Consider the following 26,471-nt stretch of genomic DNA (forward strand, 5'->3'; position numbering starts at 1 on the left):
TCCGGGCTGGCAGAAGGAGCCAGGACATCCATCCGCTCCCCTTGCAGCCGGGCACTGCCCAGCACCTCCGCTCAGCGCCGCCGGGCGCGCCGCGGGGGACGGGCGGGGACGGGCGGCTGGGCAAGGGCACGGGCACCGGGGATCCTGCCCGGGAAGGAGTCCTGGCACCAGAGGCGGGGGAGACCTCGCCACCTTCGTGGGCAGCCATGGGCTGCTGGAGGGTCCCCGGCACGGTGCTGGCCTGCCTGCTGCTCCTGTGCCCGCCGCCCTCACCGGGCTGCCCTGCCGCCTGCCGCTGCTCCCTGGGGGAGGTGGACTGCAGCGGGCAGGGCCTCCACGAGGTGCCAAGGAGCCTGTCGACCAACACCAGCAGCCTGTGGCTTGGCTACAACTTCATCGTGCTGCTGGGGCCACACTCCTTCCCTCCTCTGCCGGAGCTGCTGCTGCTCAGCCTGCCCCACAACCGCCTGGAGATGATCCACAGCCAGGCGCTGGTGGGGCTCAGGGCGCTGCAGGAGCTGGATCTCAGCAACAACTTCCTAACCATGCTGACCCCAGAGACCTTCCTGCCCCTCTCCAGCCTGACCGTGCTCAACCTGGGCAGCAACAGGCTGAGGGAGCTGGAGCCCGGGGTGCTGGAGAACCTGCCCCGGCTCCAAGCCCTCCTCCTGCAGGACAACCCCTGGGTGTGCAGCTGCAGCATCCTGCCCCTCTGGCTCTGGCTCAGCCACAACAGGGAAAAAGTGCAAGGTGAGTGCCCAGACCACCCTGTTCCCAGGTCCCCCACCCACTCCACACTGCCTGCTGATCCCACTGGGGCTGGGGCAGGACCCAGCACCCTGGCTGCCAGCTGCCCATGGTCTTGTGTGGTTGGTGCCTATTGGGGTACAGCAAAGTCCCCCAGATCCCATCCTCAGGCCATGGCAGCTCCAGTGGCTGCCTGGATGGATGCATCCCTGGGTCTGGAATCCGGTGACTGCCTTTGATCCTTAGTCCTTGGCTACCTCCTGGAGAGGAGGGCTGGGCAATGTCCCAGTGACAGGTACCCAACACTTCCCCCAGCAGTGGCACCAGCCCTGCCACGTCAAGGGCAAGGTGTGCTGGGCACCAACCACCTGAAGGACGCCTGTCCACGTGCCAGGGGGGCACTGCTGCTGACTCAGGCAGGACTCAGTGCCTTCAGCCCCCTCCCCAGTGCCTCCAGCCCCCTCCCCAGTGCCTTATCCTGCATTTTTCCCCCCTCAGTCCTCAGTGGGAGACAGCTCTGCCACCAAGGTCTCTCCCTCCACTGCCACCCATTCCTGCTTGCCCCCAGCTTGGGTACACACCTGGCACTTGTGCTGGATGGGACCTTCTGTGGCATCTCCATGCTGGCTGCTCACTGCTCCCCACACCTGTGCCCTGGCAGCCAGGCCTGCCCCATCTACTGTCCTGCCCTAAACCTATTTTCCAGCACTGTGCCCACATCTCCATCCCACCCCCCTCCTGGAGCACAGGATGTGGATGAGCCCTGAACCCTCACTGCTCCTCAGTCTTGGTCAGCCTGGGCCCTGGTGCTGTCTGTCCCCTAGGGGTCTGCCATCCCCTCTGTCCTTGGCCTTGTCCCAGCTGCCCTTCAGCACTGCTTTTCTCTTCCAGAGAAGAATTCAGTCCTCTGCAGATTCCCAGAGCATCTGAACCAATATCCCATCATGGCCTTTGGGAATGAGTCCTTCAAGCAGTGCCAGACCTCACTGTCCACCCAGCAGTACGTCATCTTCTTGGCCATTGGACCCTTCTCCTTCATGGTCAGCATCTTCTTCTGCATCTTCATGGGCTCCATCACCGTGGCCTACCACAACCTGTGCAGGGACCCCCCCCACTGCAGGAGCCCCCACTGCAGGAGGGGACACAAAGGCAAGGCGACAAAGCTTTAGCCCTTCCCCAGCTCCCTGATCCTCACTGCTGTAAACACTGCCCTGTGCACTAGTGAGAGGATCCTCTGCTCCTGGAAATCACTTTTCCTCCTCCCCCCAGTCCCCTGAGATGATGCCAAGCTCCCTCTGCCCTGCTGCCAGGGGGAGCAGCCTTCAGCTCAGCAGAGCCACGGTCTGCCAGCTGCTCTCAGTGCTTTGGGACCTTCCCTGAGGCCACCCTCGGACCTGCACATCCCCTTCCTGGGAGGGACCAGGTGATCCTCCTCCCGCCTACCCTGTCCTGCCCTTTCTGCTGCTCAGGGGCCTCAGTGCATTTTGGGATGCATCCTGTACCTTCCTGTGCCTTCAGGTGCACCCCAGGAGCCCTGTCTGTATCTCAGGATGCACCATGTTCCTCTGGCTGCCTTTCAGTGCACCCCAGGAACTCCATGTGCCTTTGGTCAGCCCAGGAGCCCCTGTGTGCCTTTCAGTGTGCCCCAAAGCCCTCCTTGGGACTTTTGGTGCCTCCAGCACTCCCCAGCTGTCACTCAGTGTCCCCAGCAGCCCTGAGGTGCCTTTCCATGCCCTCAGGACCCCTTGGCTGTCATGCATCGAATGCTATCTGACAGGCATTGCCTTTCAGAGCACCCCAGAGCTCTCTGTGTGCCTTTTGGTGCACCTGAAGATCTCTGGGTGCTGCTGGGGCACTCCAGATCCTCCAGGGGACTTTCAGAAAGCCCCAGAGCCCTCCCTGTGTGCAATATTTCTTTTGGGAGGGTTTTTGTCCTTGAGACAGAGCTACTGGTGCTGAGAAGCCTCAGCCAACAGCCATAACCTGTGGTGAGGCTGAGGTTCAGGGTGAGGGCTGAAAAGAGACAAAGCCTTGAGCTTCCACTGATGTGGTTTGGCAGAGGGGATGCCAAAGGATGGGGGAAGAGGTGCACAGGGGTTTCTCCTCCAGTAGCTTTTTTCCCTAGGCCAAGGCCAAGGGTTGGCTCAGTGATGGGAGCAGGGACCACAAAGCCTGTCTGGGTTCACAGCACAGAGCCTGCAGCCCTTGCTGCTGCCTCAGCTCCCACTGCCCACAGAAAGGGGCTGGGGCTGCCCCTGCATCTCCCTGCCCTGCCACCTCCTGCCCTGCCCTGCAGAAATGCTTCTGCCCAACACTGCATGGAAATGTTGGTGAGAGGTGGCCTGGAAGGAGCTGGAGCTGAGGAGAGCACAAGCTGGGGTGACAAAAGCGTTGCTCAAGGAGGAGCAGCAGCCCTTTCTGGCTTGAGTCCTTACCCTGTGCAAGGCAATGAGATGATTGTGGCCTCCAGCCTCCCTCTGCTCACACAATCTCCTGCCCATGCAGGAGCTGTGGGACAAGGCAGGGCCGTGGCAGTGGCAAGCTCTTGGCAAGGGTTAAATAAATCATGCAGAGAATAAACCAAATGTCACTGTGGCTGTGGCTTGCTCCCATTTGTGCTTTCAGTGGTGCCACACTGCTGGCTTCCCCCCAGCCCAGCTCTTCCTGTGCTGCCTCTCCCCACCAAGGGCTGTGTGGAGCTGGTGAAAGCAGCAGCTCCTCCAGTGATGCACCCAGGATGGCTGCAGGACCTTTGCTGGGGTAAGCCCCCTGCACAGCACCTTTCCCAGGAGCAATCCCAGCTCTCCCAGACCCCTTCTGCTGGCAGCACTCACACCATCCCAGGAAGACCCTGAGGCGTTAGGACCTTGCATGGCATCCTGCAGAGCCACCTAAGCCCTGCTCCTCCTCCCAGGCTGTCCTGAGGCTGTGACCCCACCCCCCATGGAGGTTGTGCTGGTGGTCTCATCTCATGGGGAGCATGCAGCTAATGAGCAATGCTGCTTCCCTTCAGCCCAGGGCAGCTCTGCCTCCCTGCTCTGCAAATCCCTAAGGGCACCTCCCCACAGCTGGCCTGATGTGCAGGGAATTCCCCAGATGCCTCCCTCCCAGCGTTCTGTCCTCTGTGCCTAAGGGACAGCCCCAGTGGCAGTATCCCAGCTGGACCCCAGGAGCTGGGGAGCTCAGCAGTGGCAGGGGACAGTTTTCCCCAGAGCCAGGTGCCATGGTGCTGCCATTTGGACCATTTCAGGCTGTTCCCAGCTCTGCTGTGCCAGGCTTGTCTCCCTGCACTGGTTCTGGAGGCTGTTCCCAGCCCTGCTGTGCCAGGCTTGTCTCCCTGAACTGGCTGTGGAGGCTGTTCCAGCCCTGCTGTGCCAGGCTTGTCTCCCTGCACTGGCTCTGGAGGCTGTTCCCAGCCCTGCTGTGCCAGGCTTGTCTCCCTGCACTGCCTCTGGAGGCTGTTCCCAGCCCTGCTGTGCCAGGTTTGTCTCCCTGCACTGCCTCTGGAGGCTGTTCCCAGCCCTGCTGTGCCAGGTTTGTCTCCCTGCACTGGCTCTGGAGGCTGTTCCCAGCCCTGCTGTGCCAGGTTTGTCTCCCTGCACTGCCTCTGGAGGCTGTTCCAGCCCTGCTGTGCCAGGTTTGTCTCCCTGTACTGCCTCTGGAGGCTGTTCCCAGCCCTGCTGTGCCAGGTTTGTCTCCCTGCACTGGCTCTGGAGGCTGTTCCAGCCCTGCTGTGCCAGGTTTGTCTCCCTGCACTGGCTCTGGAGGCTGTTCCCAGCACTGCTGTGCCAGGCTTATCTCCCTGCACTGGCTCTGGAGGCTGTTACAGCCCTGCTGTGCCAGGTTTGTCTCCCTGCACTGCCTCTGGAGGCTGTTCCAGCCCTGCTGTGCCAGGTTTGTCTCCCTGCACTGGCACTGGAGGCTGTTCCAGCCCTGCTGTGCCAGGCTTGTCTCCCTGCACTGGCTCTGGAGGCTGTTCCCAGCCCTGCTGTGCCAGGTTTGTCTCCCTGCACTGGCTCTGGAGGCTGTTCCCAGCCCTGCTGTGCCCAGCCCTGCTGTGCCAGGTTTGTCTCCCTGCACTGGCTCTGGAGGCTGTTCCAGCCCTGCTGTGCCAGGTTTGTCTCCCTGCACTGGCTCTGGAGGCTGTTCCCAGCCCTGCTGTGCACTGGCTCTGGAGGCTGTTCCCAGCCCTGCTGTGCCAGGTTTGTCTCCCTGCACTGGCTCTGGAGGCTGTTCCAGCCCTGCTGTGCCAGGCTTATCTCCCTGCACTGGCTCTGGAGGCTGTTCCAGCCCTGCTGTGCCAGGTTTGTCTCCCTGCACTGGCTCTGGAGGCTGTTCCAGCCCTGCTGTGCCAGGCTTATCTCCCTGCACTGGCTCTGGAGGCTGTTCTAGCCCTGCTGTGCCAGGCTTGTCTCCCTGCACTGCTCTTCAGACTGTCCCCATCCTGGCCTCCTGGAATGGTGATGTCCCTCCCCACAGGACCTTCCCCTTGCTCCTGGCCTTTCTCCCCACTGTGTTCTCCATCCCTCCCAGTCCCTCCACCATTTCCTGCTGGCAAACCTCGCAGCAGTGCTGGGTGAGGCTGTGATTCAGCCCAGGGCTCCCTGCCAGCTTTGCCAGGAGGCAGAGAGGGAAAGAGGCAGACGGCAGTGGAGGGAAGCACTTCATGATCCAGTCGAGACTTTACTGAGCTCTTTCAACACCTCGGCACTAATGTGACACTGACGTGGAGAGGAGGATGGGTCCAGGTCCTCAGCTGGATCCAGATGAACTTGATGGAGCCACTGATGGAGCATCAGGGGGATGATGCTCACAGACCTCAGCTGCTGGCTGGAAGTCCTGCTGCAGAGGCTGCCCTTGGGCTGGGCTGGGGCAAGGAGAGGGCAGCTCACGCCCTGGGGCTCGGTGCCATGCTGCAGGTGGGTTTTCTGCCTTCGCAGTTGGGAGGTGGTGCTGCCCATGCACGTGCTCTCGCTGCTCACCACCAGCCTGGCTGGTGCCAGATGCTTCCCCAGCACTGGTGTTCTCTGTGCCCGCTCATGGTGCCCACAGGGAAGGTGCTTGGGGGTCCTGGCACATGGGCACACACACTTGAGGAGAGGAAGGTGTGGGGAGGAAGGGCATCAGCTTGTCTCCTTTGGTTTGCTTCTCCTGATCTGAGGGCTGGTTTCCACGTCTCCAGGCTCAGGCAGGTGCAGCCACATGAGCTGGGGCTTCAGGGCCGCTGTGGGAGCTGCTGGCAAGCTTGAGCTGCAGGTGAGTGTGGCAGGGAAGCTGGCAGTGCCTGCTGTGGACACTGCAGCACACAGCAAGCCACGACCTGCCAGCAGCATCTCTCCTTGCATTGCTGGTGCTGAGGCAGTGTGGAGCTTGGCTAAAGGTCAATGCAAACATCCAGAGATATTCCAGGCCAGGAGAGGCACAGTGTGAGAGCTACATGCTGGCCACGGCCAGGTCCTTGGGACATCTGTTGTGCCGGAGAGGAGGGGAACCAGGATCTTGGCTGATGGCATGTGAGGAACTCCAGAGTACCAGGTGTAGCACGGGGGTGCGAGCTGCAGGGCTGGGAACAGGCCATGTCGTAGCCACAGGCCGATGGGAGGGAGGAAGAGGAGGGGTTCAGCCCCTGCGAGGAGCAGAGCACACACCTTCCACGCGTGCCCAGCCTGCCCAACCGCTGCGGCTGCTCCAGCTGCCTGGGGCCACCGGAGCAGATCACCCTGGAGCCCTCCGCGGTGGGGAGAGACGTGGAGCTCGTCTGAGGGGCCCTGTGCTGGGGAGCCTGGAGCCTGCAAAGTGAAGCACACCTTTGTGTTCTGGCACCGGCTCTTCCCCGCGGGGGGGGGGTGGGAGAGCAGGCCCCATGTGCCGTTCGGAGTCCTTCCCCCTTGCACGCAGCCAGTGGGTGGCGACGCTGGGTCTGCAGCAGCGCTCTCTGTGCAGCGAAGTCCAAACCGTGCCCTGGGTCTGCTGCGCGCTCTGGGGCAGGAGCAGGGCAGCAGGGCCTGCGGAGGGAGGGAGATATACAATGGAGTCACCGTGTACGGATGAAGGATGCGTTCCTCCCGTCTCACCCAGAAGAACCCATCAGCGTCCCCCGGAGCGGCAGCCCTGGCTGTGCCCTCCTGCTGTCTTGGGCAAGGACTGATGGCGCTGGGGGAGAAGGTCACACCACAGTGCTGACGGAGGGGTCGGAGAGGTTGAGCTGGCCGGTGATGTCGGTGGGGTGGTACTGCTGCAACACACAAAGACACAGACAGAGGAGGAAGAAGAGTTAGGCAGCTCTGGCTCTCGTCCCCCCGCCTCTGCTCACAGCCCAGGGGTCCCTGCAGGGTATCTCTTGGGGGTGATGCACCGGCCCCACACCCACCACGGGGGGTGGTCCCCTTCCCCCTCCAATCCAAAGCTTGTGCAGAGGTCGCTGCAGACACTCTCCAAGCACCCTGGAGCTGGGCAGGGAGGAGGCCCAGGAGCGTGGCACAGCTCCTGCTGAGCGAGCCCCTCGCTGCCCAGGGACCACTATGAGACATAGCCCACAGCTGAACCTGTGTTTGGAGGGTCTGGCTGGCTTTTGGCAGCTCTCTGGTGCCAGATCAAGCTGTGCTTCGAGGCCAGGGCGTTTCACCTCCTTGCTGGAGTGCCTGTGCTGTGACTGTGTCCTTCGTGCGGGTGAGGGACGTGTGTGCGTGGGGACTTGCGACAAACCGTGGCACTGATTGCTGACGTGAAAGTAGAGCCTTGCGCTGGGGATGTGGCCTGGGCCTGGGGCTCTGTGCTCCATGTAGATGTGGGGGCTTGGCAAACACTCCCTGGGAGACACTTCCCGGCTACAGCCTCCCCAGCAAGCACATGGGAAGAGCAGAAACAACCTTCAGTGGGCAAGAGGTAAAAAAAAGACCTTCCTGCCCAGGCAGAGATTTGCAACTGGGCAGTTATTTTCTCCCTTCCTCTTTCCACACTCCCTTCCTCTCCCAGTTCCACTCTCCTGACTCCAAACCCTGAGCTGGAAGCCCTGTCCAGCCCTGCTGCGGGAGCCGGTGGCACAGAGCACCCTGCGCTGCTGTCTGGGGACCTAAATTGGTGCCAGGACAGGGAAGGGGCTCAGTGGGTCTCATGTGCCGCAGCACGGACCCTCTGCAGCGCCATCTGCCCAGTCCTTGCACCACGCTACCCGGGAGGGCTGCCCTTCTGCTGGGCTCCCAGGGGGCTCCTCGGGGGCAGGATGTTGCCCGCCGCGTGTTGGTCAGTGGTCACCGAGGCTGCCCCCGCGGTGCCGCTGGCAGCTCTGGCACTGTGGCTACCCTGCGTGGCCCTGCACCCCACCTCCCACCACGGGGAGGTCTGGGGTCCCCCCAAGCGTCACGTGGGGCCCTCATGGCTGCCCTGCTCTGCCTGGTTTTGTGCTTCAGCAGGACCCCTTGGTGGGGAGTTGCTGGGGCAGGGGTGGGAGCCAGCCTGCTCCCATCTCTCTGGGACACGTGCTGGGAGCGCGCTGACACCCGGGGGGGCCTCTCCTGGGCTCATCCTCTGATTTCAGGGACCAACTTCAACGAACATGGAGCCTCTGGGAGCTTCCCTGCCGTGGCCTTGCTCTGCCGACGCCTCTGCCGTCGCCCTCGTGCATGGCCGAGGCGCTTCCGACGCCGCTCTGCCGCCCTGTGGGGGGAGCTTTTTGGGGCTGATCCATCAGCCCACCAAAAAACCTCCCTGTCCCCACAGCGGGTGCAGCCGCCCCCTCCTCCTGCAAATCTGGGATGCCGGCTGAAGGCAATCTTCCCTTTCCATAGCAACACTGGGGGGGGGGGGTGGGGGGTGGGGGGAGGCGTGCGCTGGCGGGACGGGGGCTCGGCTCCCGCAGGGAGGAGAGGCGAATGGGAAAGGGGAGAGGCAGTGTGGCTCTGGGGCAGGGGGAAGGAGGGAAGCGGAGACAGGAAGGGGCAGAGGGAAGGACGTTGGCGAACATCTCCTGCCTGATGCAAGCGGTGGGGGAAAGCGATGTGTGGGGTGGCTGGGTGCAGGTGTACGTGCTGCTGCTGCTGCCGCGGCGAGCAGGGCTGGGGGGTGAGGGGGTGAGGTGAGGCGGCGGGGGCGCGGGGTGGTGTGTCTAGCAGGGCAGGCTGGGGCGTTCTGGCCTCTCTGCACAGCTCCAGGGGGTGGGAAACGATTCAAACCAACCAAGAGAAATGAGGAGATCTGGCCAGGAAAAAAAAATTAAAATACAAGAGCATGGCTTTGGTTTTTTTTTGTTGTTTTTTTTTGGTGTGGTTTTTCTTTTTCTTTTATCGATCTGAAAGCAATATCTCCTCCAATCACAGATATCACAGGGTTCACATTCTCATTCACTTTGTTGTTTTGCTCGGGAGTTTTTGTTTTTGTTTTGTTTGTTTGTGTAGAGTTCATGCATGCAATTTTTTTGTTTTTTTTTTAATCATAAAAAAATTTGAAGAGGGGAAAAAAATAAAAGGATAACCGTTGAGAAAATAAAAAGGGGAAGGGAAAAGGGAAAAAAAAAGGAAAAGGGGGGAAAAAAAAAAGGAAAAGGAAATAAAAGGCATAAAAAAACACTAAAGAAAACCACAACAAAGCAAGAAAATTGTCATCTCAAAAAATAAAATGATGTGGAAGGAGGACTAATGCTAGAAGCACATCTCAGGAACTCAGGGCAAAGAGTTGACAAGGGGGTGGTGCAATCATCCCCCCCCCAAAACCAAACACCCTGAAGGCAAAGAAATGGATCGATAACCAACTGCAGGAGAGGCTCAAACATGTTGGAGGGATGGAAGTGAGGTGAAGGCACCGAAAAAAACAACACACCTTTCAATGGCAAGTCAGGAGGAAAAGAAGAGACAAGAACTCAATGTGTCTTTAAAAAGAACAAAAAATAAAGATAGTTTTAAACAAAAAAATTATGACTTTGACCTAATCTGGGCTCAGATGGAAGCTCCTGGCTGGTGGAAGATTGTTCTGGAAGGATTTTGATGGGGGGGGAAGGTTTCCTTTAGAGAGATAGAGATAGTTGTGGGGTGTTTTCTTTCAGTTAAAAATTAGGGTTCCAGCTAAATGCAATCTTGCTGTAGAAAAGCTCAGCTTGGTTTCAAAAGAAGAAGAATAATTTAAAGAGAAAAAATGAAAGTAAAAACAAGAAACAAAAAGAAAGAAAATCGGTTGTCTTTGACCTACTTTTTGCTTCTTTACGGCCCAAAACTAGGCTGCTGGTCAGCCAAGAAGCGTTTGGCTTTGGGGCTGCTGATCCTTCGCTCAAAAGGTGACCTTTTCCACGAACCCCCCCTCGCTTCTCCACCAGCTCTGGCACCATCCCCAGGGCTGCAGGGCCAGCGGCGGCCCCGGCTCGGCGGTGCCGTGGCGGCGCCGTGCCAGGGGAGGACGCCCGCGGGGCTGGCGGAGCGGCTCTGCGCTGGGGGGGCGCTAAGGGACCTGTGCACCTGGTGACGTGTCTGTAGGGAGTGTGCCGCTCGGAGGGTGTCTGTGTGGTTTGTGCGTCTCACATGGCTTCTGTGGGGTTGCAGGAGCGTGGGTGGCTGCGATGGATGGAGTGCGCCAGCGCTGCCAGGGCTACTCGAGTTGCAGGAGCTGCCTATGGGGAACACATGCATCTCCTCCTGGGGCGGTGGGGATGATGTGCCGCGGAGAGGCTGTGCAGCTCGGGTGATGGTGGGCGCTAGGACGTTCAGAGTGGGGCGGTAGCTTCCCAGGGCTGTCTTGGCTCCATGGTGCCAGCCTGTCTCTCTGGCACTCCTGAGGGACCATTCTGCAGGGCTGCAGAGCAGAATCCATTTTTAAAACTCTCGACAACGCAAAGGAAAGAAGCAAGGCCACCAGGTTTGCGTCTTTCGCTGGCTAGCGGGGACAGCCCATGGGGCTGGGGTCAGCCTGGCCTTCCAGCCCCATGGGCTCTCAAGCCTTGCCCGTCTGAGACCTGGTGTGGGCCCGCGGCTCTGCTGAGCACCAAGAAACAGAAGCTCCTCGCTGCTTGCTCATCTTTACAAGGCCCCCAGGCAACGTGTCCCAGCATGCTACGTACTTATGGGGCCTTCCACAGCGGGAGGGCGCTGGGGTCTCTGAGCCAGGGCTGCTGCATGGAAGCGGAGGGCACCCAACGGCAGGCGGTGACAGGAGCTGGAGGCAGCACCTTCCCGCTGGCCGCTCGCCCGCGGAGCAGCCAGCAGCTCTGCCCAACATCACCACAAAGCTTGCTCCACCACGGGCCTCCTGCAACAGCTGCACCTCGGACCTGCTAGCTCCACCTGGGCTGCAGTGGCCTGGATGCTGGCATCGCTACCCTGCTCTTGACCCACCTAACCTGTTCCCTGAGGAACGTGTCCTGAGACCCTGGCCGTGTTGCCCCATGGTAGGCAGAAGTCTGTGACAGGCTTCTAGGCAGTGGGGCATCATTGCCCATAGCTGCCTCACAGGTGCAGCTGCCCTCAAGGCAGGGGTCATCTTCTGGGATGAGTGGGGACATCTTCCTCCACAACTCAGTTGCCAAGAAGAGCATGGCTGGCACCCCAAGCATGGAGAGCCTTATGTTATGCTGGTCCCTAGCAGGTGAGGGAAGGGGAGAGCAGGGCTCCACCACTTGCCCAGGTGATTTCTGGTGCAGGTGACTCCTGGATCTGGTTGGCTCAGGGCTCTGGGGTGCTCCTACCCTGAGACTGAGTGGTGTGGAATGGTGTGGTGTAGGGTGGATGTCACACCATGGAGAAAGCCTGGGCCAGAATGCTTCGCTGAAGATGGAGCAATGTGGGAGCTAGCAGCTGCCCTATTGTTCCTGGGTTCTTCTCACCTGACATGCCCACTGTGAGGCTGCCCCTCTCCCCCCCGAGCCCTCTGCACTGTGATGGTCCTCTTCCAGGACAGGATCCTTTGCTTTCCTAACTGTGGAGTGGTTCAAACACAACAGAATTTGGTGGTCTGCTCAGGACATGCTGAGGGTTTCCCCACCAGATCTTTCTGGTTTTTTTTCTCCCATTTTTCTTTGCACCCCACATGTCCCTCCTTCTCCTCACTCTTCCCACTTTCTACCCCCTGCACCACCCACCCCATCACTGTCTCTCTATTTGAGGCTCAGGCCACAAAGACACAACCTGCAACCTTCCTGCAAAGCTGCTTGGGGGTTGCAGCAGTGAGGAGGAGGTACCCTAGACATGGGAACATCACTGGCACAAGGTGCCACCCAGGGAGCATGAAGGCAGTGCAGGAGATGACAGGGATGCCCCATGGGGCACAGGGCCAGAGTGTGGGTGTTCCCCCCATACCCTCCAGGCTTCGAGGTGACAGCAAAAGGAGCACTTTGTGTGAGATGGTGGCAGCCGAGCCCTGCCGAGGGCTCAGCTGTCCCCGGGGCAGTGTCCCGGGGTGCTGCAGGAGCTTCTCTGTCTGGAGCCTGCATTGGTGCCAAAGGCAGTCGCTTCCCCTTCGCACGCAGCGCCGTGGCCCCGAGACCCCTGCGGTATCGCAAGCTGCCGCCCGAGGCGCCCCGAGCCGGCGGCCGGGGCTGAGGCATCCCAGCACGGGGGTGCCGCACGTCCTCACGCTGCCACCGGCCCCCCGTCCCCGCCGTGCCTTAGGCAGCCTCGGCGGGGAGCCTGCTCCCAGCAACCCGGGGCAGAAAGCAGCCGGTGGCCCCCGGGGGAGGCTATTTCGGCGAGCCCGCGGCGCCGGGAGGTCGGGCGGCAAAACGCAGCGGCCGCTGCCACACGAGACAACAGAGTAGCCACAGTGCAGAGTGTCATACAACAGACGGCAACATGCAGAGGGACACCGGCTCAGTCCGACAGACCAACAGCCCGACCTGACGCGGGGGTGTCTGAAGCTCCAGCACGAGCAGACACTTTTGCACATCTGGGAACAGCTGGCTTTGAGAGGCAGCAATTTGGCAATTTTCTCTGGTTACCTGCGAGCAGTTTTGAGTTTGGGTTTGTTTTTTTTTTGGTGTTTGTTTGTTTGTTTTGTTTTGTTTAACTCCGAGGCGGAAAGCAGGAGCTCGGCCCCAGGCTGGGGGGGGCTTTAACCCCCCCTACCTCTTTCAAGCCTTTTGTGTCTCTGCTCTGACTGCTGACGATAACCAGAGACAGCTGTCACTCCTGTGCCCAGGACTAACGCCCCCGACTGCTAATTGTCACAAACAAAAATCACATGGAGAGAAATGTGACACGGCAATGGCTCTGGGTGAGGTGACAACGGTGCCCAAAGGAAATCAGGGGGTGATCGGTTCGGGTCGGGGTTTCGTTTGGTTGTTGTTTGGTTCTTTTTTGTTGTTGTTGTTGTTTTTCTCTCTCTTTTTTTTTTTTTTTTTTCTTTAGGCATACAATGACAAACAAGGAACAGGAACACTCAGGGACAAAAACCAAAACCAAAACCAACCATAAATAGAGAAAAGAAATAGGAAAGAAAGGGGAAAAAAAAAAAAAAAAGAAGAAGAAAGAAACCAAAACCAAACCAGATGTCATCGGTTTCGAGAGGTCAGCACCGGTAAAGGTGAGCGAAGCACAGAGAGGAACATCAGAAATCATCCAGGCAAAAAAAGGAAAGGAAAGGAAAGAAAAGAAAAGAAAGAAGAAAAGAAAGCAAACAAAAAACCCCAAACCAAAAGGGAAAAAAAACCAAATCAAAACCAAAACCAAACTGAAACAGAAACTCAGTTGCATCTCCCAACTCATCACAGGACTCCAAGCCACCTGCTGCCTGCCCTCCAGGATCCCAGCATCCTTTCAGGTACACGGGCTGGCTGACTGACTGACTGACTGACTGACTGGTGACGAACATGAGCTGTGCATGTACACTGGCAGCTTCGGGATGGGGGTGTGGCAGTCGATGGGATGGCAGAAGAGAGAAAGAGAGAGAAAGAGAGAGGGCAGAATTGTTCTTCTTCCTCTTACCGTATCCTTGGAGGACCTACGTCTCTTGAAGCTGGAGGCCAGGGTGGAGGTGATGGACCTAAAAGTGGCTTTCTTTTTAGGGTCAGGTTCTGCTCTACCACTTTTTCTATCCTAAAATGAATATGTATAAGTGATTAGATCTCTAGTGTGCTGTTTGAAACGCTAAACCTATTTGAATACTGCCCCGTGTCATGTCCTTCATTCAGGTGAGAAAGCTACTGGAGGCGTCCTTTCACTCCCAGTCCTCCAAGGGCCTCCGTGACCCACGGCTACAGCGCGGCCACCTCACTGCTGCAGCTACCGGCGCCGGCCACACGCCGGGAGCGCTGCGAACCCCCGCGGGGAGTAGCCCTGCTCTCCTGGGTCGTCTGCCTCCAGGCTCGCACAGCTGACCTGGCTTCCTGGGGAGGATGCTCTGCCTGGGGAGGATGCTCTGCCTGGTGCCCTGCCCCTGGCTTCCACTGCTAGCCTGGCCAGACCGAGAGGTGGGGACGCTGCACCTACCGCTAGAGAGAAAAAAACAAAAACCAAAAACCAACACAACCAAGCAACAACAAAAAAGAAAAAAAAAGAAAAAAAGAAACGACCAACCGAAAAAAAACCACAAGGTATCGCTCAGGGCCTTTGTCTGAGGCTGAATCCTAGTGCCACAAGAGAGAGAGAGAGAGAGGACTGCATCGGAAGAGAAGGAGTCATTGTATGAACAGTCTGTTGGTTAAAAAAAAAGAAAAAAAAGAAGAAGAAGAAGAAGAAAAAGAAGAAGAAGAAGAAGAAGAAAAAAAAAAAATGCATCCAAAAAATTCAGATGGTGCAGCTCTGCGAAGCCAGACGGGGTTGTTGCTGGTGGTGGTGGTGGTGGTGGTGGTGGTGGTGGTTTGTCTTTGTTCCAAAAGGAAAAGAGGTTAAGAAAATTGAAAAAAAAAAAAAAAAGAAAAAAGGAGGGGGGGAAAAAAAAAGGAGGGGAAAAAAAAGGAGGGAAAAAAAAGGAAAAAAAAGGGGGGAAAAATAAAAATAGTAATAATAATAGTAATAATAATAATAGTAATAAAAATAGTAATAATAACGGTATTCAAAGGAAATTGGAAGGTAAAAAGGATACGAAAAATAAAAGAAAAAGTAACCAAAGGAAAAGAAAGGGAGGAGGCAAAGCATCAGCACTATGATGTCATCAGGGTCGGGATGAACTCAAAGGGGAAACAGAACTGAAAAATGTAGGCATTGGTGTGAGCGAGTCGGACCTGGTTGGCGCAGGCGGGGAGCACCAGCCGCCACGGCGCGGGGGCCGCCAGCCGCGGGGACCGGCCGCACTCGGGGGCGGGCGCTGACAACGGTTCCTCCCCAATTGCTTTCGTGCCAATGAGTGAGACCTTGCCGACGGGGGACGGAGTGACCAGGTCTGGCTCTGCTACCGCACGGGGGTAACCAAAATGTATCCCGCTGGTGCGTAGAGCATGCTCGGGGATACATTTGCTCCTCCTTCTCAGTTCTCTCTTTTGCGGACATGCACAAACGGAAAAGGAAAGCAAAGATGAATGGAATGAAAATGTCTTTTTTTTCTCTTTTTGTTGTTTTTTTTTTTTTCTCTTTTTCTTCCCATGGCATCTCGGGGAATAGCCATGGCAAAACTCTGATTCCTTACCCCTCCCCCCCCAAAAAAAAAAAATACCACAAAAAAACAACAACACCCCGTTATTTTTGTTTGTTTGTTGGAACAAATAAATCTTTCCACTTGCCTACCTTCTAGCAATGTACCAGATACTAGTGCTCTGACGTTTCCTCCTGTGGAAAAGTCTCACAATGTCAAACGGCTCTGTTACCATGAGGCTGTTTTACCCCCGCAGGGCAGCATGCTTTGACTCACAGTCCCACAGACCTCTGCCCAAGGACCCAGCGCAGTGCTTTCTAGAAGGTTGGCAAGTGAAAAACAAAAATGGCAGTGCGGCTAAAGTGTGCTCTGTCCCAGCAGCCTGAACCCCCTTCGGTGCTGCCGCTTGGTCGGAAGCAAAGGAGGAAAAAAAAACAAAAAAGAGGAAAAGGAAAAAGGAAAAACGAAAAAAGGAGAAGAAGAAGAAGAAGAAGAAGAAGAAGGAAAAAAGGAAAAAGAAAAAAAAAATCTAGAGGAATGGCTTTGCTTTTTTTGTTTGTTGTTTTTTTTTTTTTCCCCAGACTCTGATCAGTGACCTGAACCCAGCGAGCTCTCAGGGTACAGCAGCCTGGTCTCCTGCTTCCCCTCGCTGCTCTCGGGCAGGCGGCTCCCGCCAGGGCAGCCCTCCCCGCATGCCCCAGCCAGCGCTGCTCCTGTGGGCCACCGCTCCGGGTCCTCCTGGGGTCCCCGAGCCTCTGTCTCTCTCTGTCACCGACTGGCTCTGCTGCCCGCGGCAGGCTCCTTTAGTCACCTAAAGGATCTCTTGCTCTTTGCACGCCGGTTTGCTTCCCCGAGGAAAAAAAATAGCACTCCAGGCAATTCAGACAGAGCCTCCAGCTGCCCTAAACTGGGGTTCAGGGGCACCGTGGGGCTCAGCCCCAAAAGCAGCAGGGTAAGGGAAGTGTGAAGCTGGTGGCACACGGATGTGCCCGCGGCTCGGTGTCATTGCCAGCGACCACTGACCCTCCTGGGCTCCCCAGCCTGAGCAGCACGGGGGTGTTTCAGGGACGGGAGAAGCCAGGGAGAGCGATGGCCCCAGGGAAGAGGCCGGGGGGAGCCTTGGCACTGACAGGCACCGGCCTCAGTGGCTCCCGTGTGGGGAGACGTCCTTGTCTCCAAATGACTAGAGCACGCACCACCTCTTTTTGGAGTCAGTCCCGGTATGGCAAGGCTGTGACAAGGGCTACCACATCCCCAGGGAGAGGGCAGGAGGAGAAAGCGATGGGAACCATCCCTGGAGCATTTCTCCAGCCGAGCACTGGGCAGGGATGCTCAGTGGCAGCAGCTTACCCCTCCCATCTGCTGGTGAGCGCAAAAGGAGCTGTGCCGGCACCACTTGCTCGGCCAGGACAAGACATGGCTCTGGCACGTGGTCCCCAGAAGAGCAAAGTCCCCATCCTGAGAACCACTTGGGGCATTCGGGCCAGGTCTCTGTCCCAGCCGCAGCTGCGCGCAACAACCGCCGGGGGGAGATGGCATGGACCAACAGCAGCTCCCAGGGAGGAGGCAGGGACCCTACCCTACGGCTTGCCCAGGAACGCCCGGCTGGAGCTGCTGGGGTGCGGGACAGAGGGCCCCAGGCTAATCCGCAGCTCTGCAGTCACTGGTGTGGTGAAGGGATGGAGAACGCACCTGGTGGAGATGTGCTCTAGAAACGGTTTGTCCTACCTGCAGGTTTTTCCTCCACACATTAACGGCCGCAAACGCCAGCTGCATCTGCTTCCTCCGCGCGTCCTTATGCCTTTTGTAAGCTATCTCTATGAATATTAAAAATATCCCGGCCACAATACCTCCAGCCACCAGCATAAACACACCTGAAATAAGCAGCAAAGTTACAGGGGGCAATGGAAACGGCAGCACAGCACCCGCCCCCCACCACCCTCCCCACCCCCACACTTCGCTTCCTCCGCACCGCGCTCGCCAGCAGGGAGCAGCTGCCAAGCCAGGGTCCCTCCGGCCCCACCGCCTCCATCCCCTCCCCCCACCGCCCCGCGGCAGTCCTGGAGGGGCCAGGGATGGGAGTTCAGCAGGGCAGGGCAGGTGCTGCGGGTTGGGCGCCTGCAGTGGTGGGCAGGAAGGTGCTGGCCGTCCGTGCAAGCTGCTGTCGGTGGGTCGGGCACGGGGCAGCGGCTGTGCTTAACGATGCCAGCTGGGGTGGGCATGGTGTGTTGGGTGCTGCGCTGAGCACCAGGGCAGCCGTCGTGCCCTGCGGCTGTGGGGTGATTTGCATCAGAAACTCAGCTCTGGTGCTCCTGTTTGGCGCACAGGGGAGGGCAGCCGGGCACAGAGCTCTGTGCCGTCCTCAGTCTGCTGCAGCCCTCGGGGCTGACATTTTGGGAGTGGTGTCTTGAGGAGATGGAGCAAAGTGCCCCCTCTCTCGGTGCTCCTGCCCTGGCTGGTGGTACCGGTGAGGCTGGGGTCCCATCAGACATCACCACGTCAGCTGGCTGAGGGACCAGCAGCATCAGATGGCTGCAGAGGGAGAGCTTGTCTGGGGGAAGTTGCAATCTTTGCAAAGGGGAACCAAGAACAAGCACCTCTGATACATTACCTCCTCCTGCCCCCTGCCCAGGGGAAGGTAGGACATGCTCCCCAGATCAGGGGGGCTGCCCCTTGCCCCCAGCCCCCTCCCACAGCAGGGTCCTTGCTCGCACCTCCCCTGAGGCGCTGGTCCCCTCTCCCTGTCTTGGTGACAGCTCTGATGGCACCGTGACAGCTGCAGTCTGGCCACGGCAGAGGGAGGGCAGCAAGGTCCTAGGCAGGACAGTCCCACCGGTGAGAAAGCCACCCCAGGGAGGGGGAGGGGAAGCTTCGCAGAGCAGCTTCGGACAAGGGGGGGGGTGGGGTGGAGCCCAACTCGGCAGCCTCCCAGCGCCAGGAGAGCACAAACCCAGAAGCGGCAGAGCTTGGCCCGAGAGGAGAGCCCCGGAGAGGAGAGTGTCTGGAGCGAAAGCAGGCCCCCAGCCCAGAGGAAGAAAGAGGTTTGCAGAACAAACCTGCCATGTTCTCAAAGGTGAGTGTTGCTGGGGCATTGCTACGGGAGTCACACTCCTGATACCTCACCCAAGTCTTGTCCAAATCCTCCATGAAGCCGTTCTCGTGGGACCTGCCAGCACAAGGAGACAGGACAGAGAGGTCAGTGGGGGCCGGCAGCAGGCAGCTGGGGCACACATGCTCGGTGCCTTTATGCCCCTTGTCCCCTTCATGCCCCTTGTGCCTTCATGCCCACCCAAAGCCCTGGTGTGTTTGTGTTTGCCCCTGTGTGTGCACGGAGGGGTTTTGCACAGAGGGGTGTGTGGCTTGTCTGCAGGGGCTGCCTGTGCCAGTGTCTACCATGCTGTCTCAAGCCACCCACAGCTGCTCAGTGCCACTGCCCCTTGTCTGAGAGCCCCAGAGCTGGCCAGGTGCTGCCAAGAAGAGCCACAGGTAAGCTCAGTCCCAAGGAGAGGGATGGAGCTGAAGCGGGTAGGCAGGGCTCAGAGGGAAGCTGCAGAGAGCTGACACCAGCCACATCCCTGGTGCCCTCCTGCACAGTCCCCCCACCCACCAGGGCCACCTGGGAGCTCAGGCACTGCTGGCCCCCATCCTGTCTGCTGATCACCAGCACCCTCTAGATCAGGGCAGGGGCAAATCTGCTGCCTGGCTGTGCATGGTGAGGGCTGGCACTCCCCAGCAACCTGATATCACAGCTTGGGAGCAACCAAACCATGCCACCTGCCTGACATGCAGGGAGGGGGGTGGGCACAGAGCACACCCCCCACCACAGGTCCCCCTGCACCCTCCTCCCTCTTGCTCTTGGCATGTCCTCACTGCCTGCCTAGGCCACCTGCAGCCCTGGGCTTCCACATGGTCTCCCAGCAGGACACCAAGGGCTCCTCCTGCCTCTCCAAGCTCCTCACATTGTGGTCCCAAATCCCATCTGTGCTGCTGCCACCATCACCATGGTAAGATCACCCCATGGACAGGGTTCCATGGCTTCTTATGTTACCCTTAGCCATAGAATGATAGAATTGTTTTGGTTGGAAGAGGCCTTTCAGATTAGCAGGTCCAACCCTTAGCCTGGCACTGCCAGGTCACCACCAAACTATGGCCCTCAGCACCACACCTACACAGCTCAGAAACCCCTCCAGGGATGGGGCTCCAGCACTGCCCTGAGCAGCCTGGGCCAGGCCTTGACAAACCTTTTGGGGAAGAAATTGTTCCTCATGTCCAAATTAAACCTCCCCTGGTGCAACTTGAGACCATTTCCTCTCACCCTATGATTTGCTACCTGGGAGCAGAGCCCAGCCCCCACCTGGCTCCAGCCTCCTCTCAGGGAACTGTAGAGAGCAATGAGGTCTCCCCTCAGCCTCCTTTCTCCAGACAAAACACCCCCAGCTCCCTCAGCTGCTCCTCCCCAGCCCTGTTCTCCAGACCCTTCCCCAGCTTGGTTGTCCTTCTCTGGACTTGCTCCAGCCCCTCAAGGTCCTTCTTGGAGTGAGGGCCCAAAACTGAACCCAGGATCTGAACTGCAGCCTCATTGTCCTGCCTGCATCCTGTCCATCCTCTCAGGCCTTTCATCTTCCTGTCTTGGGCAGGACCCTGGTGGCTTCTGACCCTGTCCCTTCATCAGATTCATTTCTCAGGTCTCCTTCTTTCCACCTGCTGCTTCCCAGCTGCCTGTTCCTCCTCACATGTCTCTGTCTATACGGAGTGTGGCATGTCCCTGCTTTTACTTGTGACATCAGACTGGCTTGGGGCACCCATGCTGCAGCCAGCACTGCTATAAAAGCCAGAGCTGGACTCAGCTGGGGTCCTGGTGCTCCTCTGTTTAACAGGAACAGCCAGAGTTGAAAGAAGAACCCCGGGGAAGATGGAGCTGCTGGCCAAGCTGTTGCAGGAAGGAGTGGGGAGATGGCAGCAGCCCTGCCCACTGCTGCACCCTGCTGCCTGCTCACCAGGGCCTGGTGCTGGGTGGCCCCAGGGCTGCTCTCTGACAGCTCTGACCATACTCCCGAGGCTCAGCACAGCTTCTGCTTCCTGCCTTGTTCTGCCCTGGCTGCCTGCCCTGCCCCTGCTCTCTGCCCTGCCCCTGCTCTCTGCCCTGCCCCTGCTCCTTACTCTGCTCTGCCCCTTCTCCTTGCTCTGCCCCTTCTCCTTACTCTGCCCCTGCGCCTTACTCTGCCCCTGCTCCCTGCCCTGCCCCTGCTCCCTGCCCTGCTCCCTGCCCTGCCCCTGCTCCTTACTTTGCTCTGCCCCTTCTCCTTACTCTGCCCCTGCTCCTTACTCTGCCCCTGCTCCTTACTCTGCCCCTGCTCCCTGCTCTGCTCTGCCTTCCCACCAGCCCTGCAGAAGCCCATGGGTGTCCCCCTGGCTGTTCAGACACCTCCCCTTAGTCGGGAGGGACAAGGCAGCCCCCGGAGCCCCCGGGGGAGTGGGGTGGCAGTGGCTGGCTAAGGCATGCAGCATGTGGGGCGAGCCCCGTGCCGAGGGCTGGGTACGGACTTGAGGATGGCCAGGGAGACGTTCTGCTTCCAGGGGCTGTCCTTGCGCATGCCGATGCCGAAGCCGGAGCGGAAGAACAGCTCCCCCGTGGTCACCAGGTCGCACTTCTGGGAGGCTTCGAACTCCAGCACCGCCGAGTCCCAGATGAAGGCGTGGAGCTTGCTGCACACCAAGAGAGGACAGAGCGGTAAGGTCGGGGCAGCCCAACCTGTCTGCAGCCACCACCAGAGCGGTGAGGGCGCTCCCAGCCCTAATTTAAGCCCTGATTAGCATCAGCCTCCTCCCAGCAGGGTCTGTGCTGCTCGGGGACAAAAGGCTTAGCAAGATTTTGGAGGGGTGGGAGGTTTGAAGCCACCCAGCCTTGCTGAGGCCAGAAGGGGAGGCCACAGTCAGGACTCTGGCTGTGCCTTTCCCCACACACAGAGCTTGTGGCCTCCACCCAGAGACCGAGGATATGCACTAGGATTAAGATCCCCCCCAGCACCAGCTGGACAGGTCCCATCGGTGCTTTGAGTGCAGCTCCCTCCAGGCTTGCGTCAGTGCTGCTTGCTCCACCGAGCTGCAGCTCCCGGCAGGTGTCCCCGGCCCGGGCAGGGGAGGTGCTGGCGCCACTCACTTGTCCCTGACTGCCTGGATGGCCTCGGCGGCGCTCTCGTAGTTGTGCTTCTCCATGTGCCGGTACATGGTGCTCAGCTCCACCTGCCGTCGGAAGTAGATGTCCACCGAGCTCTGCTTCACCGTGGCGTAGATGAACTTATCAGAGGGGTTGCGAAGCTGAAAGGCAAGGGCAGGGCTCCTTTTCCATCCTTCCTTTATCACCCCAAGGCTGTGTTTCCTCTTCCCATCTCTTTCAGGGAATGGTTTCCCAGAAAAGACCTTGATGTCCTCAGCAGAGCTGGAGGTGCCATGGGGTAGTGGATGCCATAGACTCATAGAATGCTTTGGGTTGAAATGGAACCTTAAAGACCATCCAGTTCCAAGCCCTTGCCATGGGCAGGGACACCTCCCCCCAGCCCAGCTTGCTCAAGGCCTCATCCAGCCTGGCCCTGAACACCTCCAGGCAGGAGGCAGCCACAGCCTCCCTGGGCAGCCTGTGCCAGAGTCTCCCCAGCCTCACTCTCAACAATTTCTTCCTCATCTCCCTGGGGGGCAGCAGATGTTCTGGGAGCATGGTGGCAGGGTAGGGGATGGGGCAGTGGCAGGGTGGCATTGAGGATGCAGGAAGCCTGTGGATGCCATAGGGCTGGCAGTGCCAGAGACAGAGGATGCGGCAGGGTCAGTGCTGCTGGGGGTCAGTGCTGCTGGGGGGTACGTTGCTGTTTGCCTGGGCTGCTGAGCTGTGGCTGTGCCCCAGCCAGAGCAGAAGCTGTGTCTGAGGCAGGCTGCTGTCTGCTGAGAGCATTGACTGCACCACAGGGACACTTCCATTAGCCATAACTCATCCATAATGAATTGTTTCCTCGGTGGTTACTGCAGGCTCTCCAGGAACTGGCAGGCACTTTGCCCGGGGATGTGCTGCTTGTGGGCAAGATTTTCTCCTGCTGATCACTCCCCACGGCCCACTCCCACCCAGTGCAGGGGCTCAGACCCACCAGCAACAGCCCCAGGTAGGGCTACCCAGGGCTTGACCTCCTGGCACAGACCCACAGCCAGGTTAAAGCAGGGCTCTGGGTACTGCAAGCCACATCACATGGACCAGCAGATACCTTCTGGAGACACCTCCTGCGTCATCCTGTCCACCTTCACCAGAGGTGGGCAGGGAAGGGGTCAGCAAGCGAGGTGTCCTTACCCGGGGGTCATTGATGCCAGTGATCCTCTCCTCGGGCCGGTCCAGCACCAGGAAGGCTGCCAGGTTGGCAGTGTAGGAAGCCACAATGATCATAGCAAAGCCAGCCCACACCATGCCCAGGATACGGGCAGAGAAACTCCGGGGAGCACCTGGAGGGACACAGGTGAGGTCAGGCTGGCATGGCAAGGGCTTGGCTTGGTCACTAAGTCACTTCCATCCCACCTGAGAGCTGTGGCAGCTTCAGACAGGCAGCATCTGTCTGTTCTGCTGACAGCTGTGCAAAGAGCTTCTGCAAACCCCCAAAGCCCCATCTCCTCCCAGGGCATCCTGTGTCTCACTCTGGACAGCAGAAGCAGCCCAAGAGAGATCTGCTTCTCATCACTGATGGTGAGGGGTGGCAGGATGGCCCACACAAGTGCCACCCTCAGCATCACCAAATCTCCTGCCAGCCTGCTCCAAGGAAGGCTCAGGGAATGAGGTCCTTCCAGGGCATCAGCCCTGGCACAGAGAGAGGCAGTGGAAGAGAGCAGGGGCTTCTCCCCCAGCCTGGTGTCCCCTGCCAGCTCAGGGCCAAGCAGTCCCATTGTGTGCTGTGACACACCTTCTCCAATGCCAGAGTTCAGCAGGACTCCCCAGGAGAACCACATGGCTGAGGAGAGGGTCAGGGCATCTTCCTCCTCCTCCTCACTGTTTACTTTGAACCGGCCAAACGGGCTGGAAAACAAAGCAGAGAGCTGTGCTCACCTCCCTTCCCCTGCTCTCCAGGGCTCCCCACTGTGCCCTAACCCTCCTGATGCAGCTCCACATCACTCATCCCCACAGACTGTCCACAGCAGCTCTTCACCCCTCATGTCCCACTGCCTTCCATGTCCCCTTTGCTGATCTGCAGCCCTGTCCAGCTCGAGCACTGGTCCCATCACATTTCTCTTCAGCCCAGAGAGATCATCTAATCCTGGCCAGCTTGGTGGTCTCCTTGGTCAGGCATCAGCACAGTGCCTGGTCTGACAGGTGGGTTCCCATACACCCAGCTGCTAGTCCCCCACATCTCTCAGCTTAGCAGCAGCCAGAGGCCACAAGCTGGTGAGCCTAGTCCTTGTGAGAGGATCCTGAAGGGCTGCAGGGCTGAGCAAGACACTGTGGGGACCCAGGGGTCAGTTCCCAGGAGCACCTCCCTGTGCCCTCCAGCTCTTGGGGGACCCAAAGCACACTCACCTGAATCGGTCTAGGAGGTACAGCATCACTGCCACCACGTGCACAGACAGCCCCACCAGCAGCCAGAGCGTGCTCTGGAAAGGCTGCATGAATGAGTCCAGGGTGCTGCGGGGGATTTCCTGCACAGGGCAGAGAGCACAGCGCTGGCACCCATCCTGCCTGCCCCCTGCCCACCTGCCTGCACTCACAGAGACCCCTGGCCTGCTCCGAGCTCCTCCTGCTCTGCTACACAGGGAGGCTCAGGGGGGCTGAGCCAAGCCCCGGCATTAAACCCAGCAACCCCGAGGGTGGAATCCCACAGCAAGGCTGGGATCGGGCAGGGGCTGCAGCTGGGGGAGCTGGGCCCGGTGCAGGCATGGCACAGGTCTGCAAGCCAGGGAGAAAGAGGCAGGTCTCCAGTTGCAGCACAGAGCCCAGGCTAGCCCATACCTTCTTGACGAGGATGGTGAGGCCCTGGTACTTGAAGGGCTTGGAGAACTCGATGTACTGTGCCCGCTCGTTGTTGATGGTGAGGGGTGCCACGATCATGTCGGCCTGGCCGCTCAGCAGCTCGCCCATCATCCCGTTCCACTCCTTCTTGTTGCTGTTGTTCACCTGCCAGAGAGCCCACGGGGGGTCAGCCCCTGCCCCGCCACCCGGCCCCCGCCACCCAGGACCCCCCCGGCACGCAGCAGGCTCCCCGCACGGCGCCCCTGCCCCGCGCCTGCGGGGAAGGGCCTGGGGGGGGCTCAACGCAGGAGAGAGCAGAGAGCTGCCGCAGGCTGCCCAGACTCACCCGCTCTTGGGTACCAAATTTACCATCAGCCACCAGGTGAACCTCGTAGGTGAAGTTCATCACCCCTGCCAGCCGGATGAGCAGGTCGATGCAGAAGCCATAGCAGCACAGTGCCACGGTGGGACGGCCTGTGGGCAGCAGAGGATGGGTGGAGAAGTGGAGGCAGCCCTGTGCCAGGGCCCTCATGCAGGATCCCTGCCTGTGCCCAGACAGAGCTGCCCTCTGCATGGCTCTGGTTTGATATGAGATGCAATCACCTTGACCACCCCCTCCCACTGCCTCCTGCTGCTGCTGGCAAGCTGGGGGCCAAGGGACCTCTTTCCTTGGCTGTGTCCCGGTTAGGTGGGCTGAGGGTTGGTGCTGCTGACACACTGCAGGGGGTAGAGGGGGCTTGGTGCATGCTGGAGGAGAACAGCATGAACCCAGCAGGTTGAACAGAGCTCAGGACACAACATGGGGCTGGGGTATGAAACGTGCATAGGAGTGTCAAGTGGATGGCCCTCAGGAGGGTCTGGGCAAGGCTGGCAATGCTAAGCAGCTTGCCCTCCCCATCTCTGCTCTCTCCTCGTCCTGAAAGAGCATGGGGACAAACTTCTGAGCAGGGCCTGTTGTGACAGGACAAAGGGTGACAGTTTGAACTAAGAGAGGGAGATTCAGGCTGGAGAGAAAGAAGAATCTTTGACACTGAGGGTGGTGAGAGCCTGGCCCAGGTTGCTCAGAGATGGGAGCTGCCCCATCCCTGGAACCATTCCAAGTGAGGTTGTCTGGGGCTCTGAGCAACCTGCTCTAGTTGGGGATGTCCCTGCTGACTGCAGGGATTGGACTGGATGACCTTGAAAGGTCCTTTCCAACTCTGAACATTCTCTGTTTCCCTGAAGGGTTTGAAGCTGGTGTCAGTACCAGTGCAGCAGATGCCAACCTGCCTCAGGGCTTTTGCTTCTACTGGAGGTCATGGCAATGAGAACTGGAGCAGCTGGGAGGCAGAAATATGGGACTCAATCCCCCAAAGCAGCCCTGGAGCCCAACCAGCAAAGAAACAGTGGCAAAATCATCTCTTGGGGTCAAAGCCCTGCATCCAGTGGGGCTGAGCTGACGTGGGGCATCTGTCACCTTTCTGCTCCTTATCCTTTGGGCCTCCTGTGTGACTGAGCACCCTCCCTGGGGACCCCTCCTCGGGAAGGGAGCCTTGGGAAGGGGTGGGCTGGTGCTGCACTGCTCACTGGAGTGAGTTACCTGGGATGGTCTCGTTGGGCCCAGTGCAGAACACCTTTTTCACAGGGTCTCCATTGATGGTGAACTCCTCCCTGCAGGTCCCATCGGCTTGGGTGGGCTTCACATACACAAAGGGCTCCTGGTGGATGGTCACAATCTGCAAGGTGGAGCACAAACACCTGCTTGCCTCTGTTCCCTCCATGCAAGTGTGGCCCAAAGGCTGTGGTGCCCTCCTCAGCTGGCATCTCAGCATGAAACTGCTCAGCCCAGCAATGGGACCTGGCTTTGGCATGGGGAATATTTGCTTCCTCTGCTCCTGAGATGAGGAGCAGGCATGAGAGAAGAGTATGTCCTGGCAAGAAGGACAGGGAGAGGCTGGAGTGGGTCCAAAGGAGGACAACAAATCTGATGGAGGTTGTGGAGAACAGGGCTGGGGAGGAGCAGCTGAAGGAACTGGGGTTGTTCAGACTGGAGAAGAGGAGGTTGAGGGAGACCTCATTGCTCTCTGCAGCTCCCTGCAAGGAGGCTGGAACCAGCTGGGGGTCTGTCTTTTCACCCAAGGAACAAGGCACAGGGTGACAAGAGGGAATGGCCTCAAGTTGCAGCAGGGGAGGTTCAGGTTGGGCATGAGGAACAATTTCTTCCTCAAAAGGATTGTTAAGCCCTGGCCCAGCCTGCCCCGGGCAGTGGTGGAGTTCCTACCCCTGA

At 58.9% G+C, this 26,471-nt stretch overlaps 2 protein-coding genes across 16 annotated transcripts in view; one reads left to right on the plus strand and one right to left on the minus strand.

Annotated features, from left to right (window-relative positions):
* Positions 1-3,333, plus strand: LRRC26 (leucine rich repeat containing 26). Its single transcript, XM_068164178.1, has 2 exons — positions 1-750; positions 1,639-3,333. The coding sequence occupies exons 1-2, from the start codon at positions 207-209 to the stop codon at positions 1,914-1,916; spliced, it is 822 nt and encodes a 273-aa protein (XP_068020279.1). The 5' UTR covers positions 1-206; the 3' UTR covers positions 1,917-3,333.
* A 2,072-nt stretch (positions 3,334-5,405) lies between these two features.
* Positions 5,406-26,471, minus strand: part of GRIN1 (glutamate ionotropic receptor NMDA type subunit 1) — a 53,183-nt gene continuing 32,117 nt past the window's right edge. For 2 of the 15 annotated variants that reach the window (XM_068164227.1, XM_068164226.1), the window contains 12 exons: positions 25,785-25,920; positions 24,552-24,679; positions 24,206-24,370; positions 23,777-23,895; positions 23,166-23,278; positions 22,565-22,713; positions 21,392-21,549; positions 20,776-20,937; positions 18,288-18,397; positions 16,960-17,105; positions 13,647-13,757; positions 5,406-6,982 (listed from right to left, as the gene is read on the minus strand). In XM_068164227.1, the coding sequence (XP_068020328.1) occupies positions 6,914-6,982; positions 13,647-13,757; positions 16,960-17,105; positions 18,288-18,397; positions 20,776-20,937; positions 21,392-21,549; positions 22,565-22,713; positions 23,166-23,278; positions 23,777-23,895; positions 24,206-24,370; positions 24,552-24,679; positions 25,785-25,920 (1,566 nt within the window). In that variant the 3' untranslated portion in view covers positions 5,406-6,913. Of the gene's footprint in view, positions 6,983-9,422; positions 10,525-13,646; positions 13,758-13,778; positions 14,116-14,884; positions 15,137-15,383; positions 15,426-16,959; positions 17,106-18,287; positions 18,398-20,775; positions 20,938-21,391; positions 21,550-22,564; positions 22,714-23,165; positions 23,279-23,776; positions 23,896-24,205; positions 24,371-24,551; positions 24,680-25,784; positions 25,921-26,471 lie in introns of those variants that run through there. The other 13 variants (XM_068164224.1, XM_068164223.1, XM_068164220.1 and 10 more) reach the window with 10 other exon arrangements.

The sequence above is a fragment of the Melanerpes formicivorus genome, unplaced genomic scaffold, assembly GCF_026170545.1.
Source record: "Melanerpes formicivorus ecotype bairdi unplaced genomic scaffold, bMelFor1.0.p_v2 SCAF_77, whole genome shotgun sequence".
NCBI classification, from domain to species: domain Eukaryota; kingdom Metazoa; phylum Chordata; class Aves; order Piciformes; family Picidae; genus Melanerpes; species Melanerpes formicivorus.

Excerpts from the sequence above, each read along its gene's own strand:
- LRRC26 (XM_068164178.1), top strand. The coding sequence starts at position 207 with ATGGGCTGCTGGAGGGTCCCCGGCACGGTGCTGGCCTGCCTGCTGCTC. Across the intron at positions 751-1,638 it reads CAACAGGGAAAAAGTGCAAG|AGAAGAATTCAGTCCTCTGC; the intron begins GTGAGTGCCCAG and ends TTTCTCTTCCAG.